At 38.6% G+C, this 7,413-nt stretch overlaps 1 protein-coding gene across 1 annotated transcript in view; it reads right to left on the bottom strand.

Annotated features, from left to right (window-relative positions):
• Positions 1-7,176: 7,176 nt before the first annotated feature.
• The window catches only part of LOC139146335 (uronyl 2-sulfotransferase-like), a 13,546-nt gene continuing 13,309 nt past the window's right edge, over positions 7,177-7,413 (bottom strand). Inside the window, exon 8 of the mRNA XM_070717741.1 lies at positions 7,177-7,413. This exon is cut by the window's right edge and continues 159 nt beyond it. Coding sequence (XP_070573842.1) covers positions 7,385-7,413 — 29 coding nt within the window. The 3' untranslated portion in view covers positions 7,177-7,384.

The following is a 7,413-nucleotide window of genomic DNA, read 5'->3' as shown; positions in this document are numbered from 1 at the left end:
TGGGTAAGGCAGAAAACACTTCACGAGCTTTACCTGTTAGGACACTTTGCAACAACATGGTCCAAACATCTCTAGGCCATTTGAGACTAGTTGCAATTTTTTCAAAATGCTGGAAATAACTGTCAACCTCCTTTTCTTGAAATTGAGGAACAAGCCGAATATACTTTGCTGCATCAAAACTCTGATGGTATGGCCCTGTTGACAAGTTATCAGCTTCCATTACATTGGATTTTGTTTCTTTTTCTCTCTCCCTCTCTAATTTCATTTGTTCAAGCTCCAGTTTCTTTGCGTTTCCCTATCAGTTTTTTCTAATTGCCTCATTCTATACTCGTGATCCAACTCTATTTGCTGTATTCTCACTGCATCGCTATCGATCTCAGACTCAATGAGTTTCAACGCATCCGCACTAAATTTCCCTAAGTCAATTAAAGCTTTGACGACAACACTTTTAATCTCCTGTTTTTTCATTGATGGACTAACAGTAAGCTGAAGATGCTCGGCAAGCAACAACAAATCCTGTTTCTTAACCTCTTGAAAATTTCAAAAGAAGGTTTTTCTAAATATTTATCTGGTTTGAACTCCATTGCTGGTTTCACTTTCACGTCAATTTAGTTACACGTTTAACTTTTTCTTACCAAGTTACAAAATACGCTAGCAAATGTCCGTTCTCCCGGACGGGCCCCCACTTCTGTTACGGTAGAAATTACCACACACAGGCAGTGAATACGAGAAGCGCACTATGGAGTTCAATAGTAACCAAAATTATTTAATAGAAACTAAAATACTCACAAATAATTAAAAATTATCAAATGGGAAAAATTACCCTGCTTGGTCGAGAGCTTTGAGTGTTAACCAGTCCTTTTCACAAAAAGTCCGCGGAGTGTGGTTTCAATCAAACCGTCCGGTCTTTAGTGTGACGTGGCATTCAGTACACAGTCCACAACTTCGTGTTGACGTTTGCAATAGCGGTTTTCCTCTTCCTCCGTTACTACTGAAGAAACAATCGTTGATTGCCCTGCGATATCTGCCCTTTTTTCTGTAACCTCAAGTTCTCTATACAGTCCGTTGTGCAGCATACGTTCAGATCAGACAGGCGTGTACAGCAAGCTCTCAGTCAGACAGGCGAGCTCCTTTCAGATGTTGTGCAGTCTCCTCATGTATTTTGAGAACGTGTCTATATATATTCGGTATACACCTGGTCGGCAGCAACATTAAAATGTCCACCGTATAAAATTTACATAAACTCTTGGAATACAGGTGACTACGTACTGTAAAGCTCTCGAGCCAAGCTATCAACCTCTCTCGACCCAGCTTACAAAAAATTGAATATGGGGCATCGTAACAATACATACATACATACATACATACATACATACAAAGATAGATTTTCACAGCCCTATATTTCGTACGCTTCGTAAAATGGTTGTTTATAGTCGCCGTCGATGTCAACGAAATACAGCGTAATTACAGTTTAACGATGTACCTCACTCTATTTCCTGTTCACTGATTTATTTCCACTTTTGAAGACTCTTATTTCCCATGTAATTTCAATCGGAGTCTCTCAAGACGCCAACGCTAATATGATCCTGGAACCTATTTGCCATAGGCACCATCAATTTTCTAGCAAAAACATATCCTTAGGGTTGTCATATCTGCAGCAGTAGAGAATATATCTTTTTATGTGTAAGGATATTAATTTATTAATGGATTTAAAGATCTTAACGGCAAAAAAATCTATAAAATAGACCATAATATATAATATATATATATATATAGAGAGAGAGAGAGAGAGAGAGAGAGAGAGGAGAGAGAGAGAGAGAGAGAGAGGGGGATGTTATGCATGGTTCTTTGTTTTGCAGACAGTCCCCAGTGTTGCTAGTAGTGTGGAACGGTAAATACTTGTTGGAAGAATATTCACACTCTACTATGTTTTGTTGTTGCCGTTTATTTCACTTAGCAAAACGTTTCGTCCGAGAAGTTGGGTTCTTTATAATTTCGCTTTTCCTCACAAGTGAAATACGTTGATAATCTCGTTTATTACTGTCTGTAAGGTTGTATTTGTCTTTTACTTAAGTTGTAGAATCAGCCAGAAGAACCATAGTGGCTACTTAATTATTACGGATAAAGCTGTCTTTACATTATACAATTGTTATGTAGGGGTGCCACGCAAAACATCAAAAAGACAATAAATCATTTTGAAACTTAATCACAAGACAGTAAATGATGGTATGATTGATTCTGCAATTTCCATCAAAGACATCTGATGTATCACCTTTTCCTTCAAAAGACTCCTTTCATTCTATTCATATGTTCTATATGCAGTCCGCTGAGTCACATAATTCATAACTCAAATCTGAAGTAAAACCAAAAATAGATTCCGAGTTGTAAACAGACTCTACCATCAGTTTGACTGCTTGACTGTAGAGAATGTCACCAAATAGTTAACGTGGCGTAGATTTATTTATAACACACGACATGCTCATTCCGTGTCGCGATTCGCCAGAATACGTCACGTGACGAGAAAATAGATACGTCTAGTCCCCATTGAATTCACAAAAATGACGTCAGAGGGTATTTTTGAAAAGCTCCAGACCAAATTTGGAAAAGTGGCCGGTCACGTGACCGTAGTGTCGTCTGCAACTTTGCAACAATGGCAGGTGATTAGAAGGTGATGTGCGTCCGGGATGAGCGACGAGCCTCTCTCTAGAACAGATTTTCCAACATTTTCCAACATTCTAACAACGTAGGACTTGAACAGCTCGACGTCGAAAAAGATTCAAATGCAACCAAGGGTTGTTGCTAGGTATGCTTAGGATATCTTTTGAAAGAAAGTGGTACCACGTATAACTGTAAGCGCTATGGAAATATCGCCAAGTAAGTTAAACTTGTCACCATGGATTGTTGTGGTGCAAAATATCAAAACACATTAAAAACTATAACATAATACAACATGAGCGTATGGTGAGTTATAAAACACCTATAACCTTGTCTTTATTCGGGCTATAGCGCTCGTTCATTACCCCTAGTGGCCGTGTGTTACCAGAAACATATCGCTATACCCCTCAGCCTATGGCCTCGGGGAATAGCGATGTGTTTCTGGTAACACGCGGCCCTTATGACCGGGCAATAGGTGTTCAATACTAAGATTTCTGCCGATCATAGATAGCGTCGCGGAGATGTACAAACGTATTTGACTATAGAACTGTTGACTCATGGAACTCAGGCGAACATGATCAAATGTGAAAGAATAGCCTGTTCTCGTAGTGTCAATGCTAAGTGACAATTACATCATGTTATCACAAATGGAAGAACAAAATATGGACAAAACAAAATATGTTGTCCTAACATACCGAATACAAATCCAACATTAGTTGTTGTTGTTGTTGTTGTTGTTGGTGGTGGTGGTGGTGGTGGTGGTGGTGGTGGTGTGGTCGTCATTATCTTGCGAAAACCCAACAATTACTTTTGCTTATGGCAAGCCAAATGTTGCAATATTCGTGAAACGCCTGTTTTTTTATACAACTTACGTTCATGTTCTTCAAAACTATTGTTGTATTGTTCATATTGACGTTCTTCATCCCCAAACCATGGTGAAAGTTCCTTTGACTGAAGGAATTGTACTCAAACCCATGTTTTCGTCATTGAATTACATGTTTTCAGTAAGTTCATGTTTGTCCTACTTTATTTGACTTCTTTTTGTTCCCAAAAACCAATTATTGTCTTGGTCGATTTATGTTTTTGTTTCTCAAGTCCATGTTTGTCCTACTCAATTTTACGTCCTTCATTCTAAAAACAATGTTTACCTAAGTTTCACTTTTTGTTCCTACTCATAAAAACTATGCGAGTTCCCCGGACGTACGCGTGCATTTATAACCCCATTCCTAGTATACTGTGTTTCAAACCTAATGTTGTGCTTTTTAAACTAATATCTCTCTTTAATAATGCATAGCTGTTTGAAAATATATCTTCTCTTATATTAACAAAATGACATGACCAAGGCTTATATGTGTAAAGTAGAACGGTAAGACTTCAGTCTAACCCCCTATCTTGGTGTGTATTTACCATGGGGACACCTTTGAGGTCAGGGACACCTTTGGGGCCTTAACATACGTGCTCACATGAGTTACCACCAGAGCTGCTCTCAAATTAAAAACACACTGACACACAGAGACTGACAGAATGATGGCATTTGCCCCTAGTTTGCCTCTGGCATAAGGGAGCCAAAAATGGCTATGATCGAGCAAATTTTACAGTCTTGATTTATTCTCAATTTTAAATTTCATAAATTTGTACAGTTCAGAACCCAATGCAAATAAATCAGAATTTGGTGTACCATCCCTTATAATTCGTCTTGTTGCTTTTAATCTCTGTCGAAATCCAGTAATAACATTACGTGTGATCGTATGTGAGTATTCAGCTTTGCCACAGTGCTTCGGTTTTCAGTCATGTAACTGACAAAGTGGCAGCATGTGAGTACGGTCTGCCCCGTAAAATGTTCCCAAAATTGCAAGGAGACCCCCTGAATTTTATTCTTCATTTGGTAAGAGGATCCATTGGTTGAAGGTTTCATTGAGGACAGTTTTAGCAAATGCTTAAAACCTAATTGAGAGCTTGTGAAAATTTAGCCCCATATATAAAGTTGGGGCATTGTTCAAATGTAGTTTATTGAATGATTAAACACGAATCATAGTTTATTAATGATTTTGTAAAGATTTGTGGAAATACCGCTACTACTTTTAGAGTGCGCGTGGTTGTTGGGTGTGAGGAGTGAATGTGGCTGAAGACAGCCTATATTTTATATTACGTTTTTTATGTTGCACCGTTGAAAGTTAAAACATTGTTTTAGAAATCCAAGAGACAGTTAATAGCATAGGGGAAGAGTTCATGAACTCACTACCCATCTGAAAACCCGCAATAGTGACCAAAATCCCACCAGAATGATTTCTATGGGAACGCACCGCATTTTACCGACGGCTCTTGCCAATCATGTAATTGAAGCCAGCTAACGGTCTCGGTAGATTTCTGTGATTGATTCATTCGTAATTCTTTATCATAGAATACTGGGTTTCAATCAGTGAATCACTGCAACAAGTATAGTTATGGTATTCAAGTCTGATACAAAAGATAGGACTGATATATCGAATCCCAAGAAATGAGACTGTTTGTAGCTCTCTGGCAAGGTTGTTAGATCTTGATCCATTGATCCATTTCTTGATTTCACTGTCAGACCTCTCTATGGAACTTGTTACGAAGGAAAGTTTCCGAATGAAATGCCAGCTAGGCTACTAGCGATTGAATCGCACCCTATTCTCTGAGGCCCTGAAGATATCCTACGTTACAATATCGACGTCGGCAAAGTGTACAAACTTTTGAGTTACTGACCTTTAGCATTACAAGCAAGTAGTGACCTGTATAATCGCAATCCCATTTTTCCAGTTTTTTTTAAATAAGATTTAGGACATTTGTTGCTGAGGCATGGTATGTTATTTGAGAAGAGACATGCTCGTCGTTACCAAAAATCGACTCCCTAAACACCCATCCATCAAAGATTAACGGTTTTACAAATAGACAGCGATGCGTCATAGATTGCCACAATGTGAACACGGAGGTTAAAGATGTTAACACATTAATGTCTGATGTAACCTTTGCCCTAAGAATTTTCAGAAATATGGCATAAGCTATGAAATTACCTATAAAAACGAAAAGTAGTAATCTCGACTATGTTCCCGTACAGGTGAGGTGTCGACACACATCTTCTATCGTTGTGGTTCCGTCTACAGTATAATGTTCCAGTCGACTTTAATAAACATTTTGCTCCTGGAGGATCAGTGCACCACTTAGTAGACGCAAACTTTCTGCCTAATAGTTAGATCAACTTTTAAAATATCATTGAAAGCATTCATTAGTATTTGAGGATCGTTACAATACCAGTATTTACTCTAATGCCAGGAAGTAAACTACTCGTTAATTTTTCACCAGCAAAATTTATCATTCTTTTACGATTCACACTGCCACATTTCCGAGAATCCGATTCTCTTTTTACGTCCTGCGGAGTACAAAAATGTCAAACATCTGCAGATGGCGGTATTGACATGATGTGAGAAATCTGTTTCGAGTCAAGAAATACTTGTGCAGTTCAAACATTGCACTAATCCGAAGACTTTCTGGCGTCAACTGTAACTTCCAGCATCTCTCCCATTTAAAGAGACGGAGACAAACGAGCCACCAGTTGAGTAGAAATATCTACTCTTGACTTTTGAGCCGCAAGTGAAGTTCACATCACGTTGGACCCTTCTTACACTTTTGTTCGATCAATCGTGAACTCAAACAACATTATCATCATATCGAACGTTTTCAAAAATACAGGCCATGAATCATTCCGACATTTCGTTCGCCCAGTTAAAGCGATGTATATATTCGTTGCTTTGCTTCGATAAAGTTTATGTATGCGATGTATGATCGTGAGCGTGCGTGCGTGAGTGCTTCACGAACTCTACAACGTGTGGTCTCAGTCAGAAAATGTAACGACTTAGCCCGGCTATTGAACCACTCTTTTTTGAGAGTGGAGATTTAGCCGAGCGGTTTCTCTGTTGCCTCTCCGCTAGGCGACGTGATGATGCCGTATGTTGTGGGTTCGAACCCGATTGAAAACTAGCCGTATTAACTGTTTTGTGGAGAAGATTTTGTGTTAAATACGATTAAACAAACATATTCTAATCGATCAAACATCAATATCGTATAACGTCATGATAATGAGCAAAACTCGAATCCTTGAATGTCCGAGCGTTCAGCGCTACCACAAACAAAATTTGCTTTGCGTGGATCTTCTGAGACATTGGCGACAAAAATTAATTTATGCAAGAATTTGCGTCACCTGTGTCAGTGTGTAGAATTACGCAAAAATCAAATAACGGACGTGCGCATATTTTACTCGAGCCAGTAAAAATGATATTTGATGACTTGTGGTATAAAGAACCACCATGCCTCTTGGAATTATGCCATTGGTTAGTGAAGAGGAAAGATGACTCAACGCTGATTTTAGGGAGAAAATTTGCACTCTGTTATTTGGGTGAAATGGAATACGAATACCTCCCCTTCGGTTTGTCTCCTGTATAAAGACATCAAACAGGAATACCTCTAGAGGCAAACTTTCAAACAAAACTGGACCGTCAGAACTCTCACAACATATTTGCCGTTTTATTTTCTTCTTTGTTCAAATGAAGTCAGAGAATAGAGTGAAGCATTCAATAAATTACTGTATGGCTCAACATTCTGTATTTCTGTATATTTTTGTGATTTCTATATAAACCGGATGCCTCTACACGCAATAAATCCTATTGTTATTCATGTCAATACACATCTGTAGCTTACGTCATCAGTTTTTTTAGCCTGAGGCTGTTCTGTTGGTCCCCG

Source organism: Ptychodera flava, chromosome 12 (genome assembly GCF_041260155.1).
Source record: "Ptychodera flava strain L36383 chromosome 12, AS_Pfla_20210202, whole genome shotgun sequence".
Classification (NCBI taxonomy): Eukaryota; Metazoa; Hemichordata; class Enteropneusta; family Ptychoderidae; genus Ptychodera; species Ptychodera flava.
The sequence above is the reverse complement of the archived record's forward strand: the minus strand, read 5'-3'. Positions and strand labels throughout refer to the sequence as shown.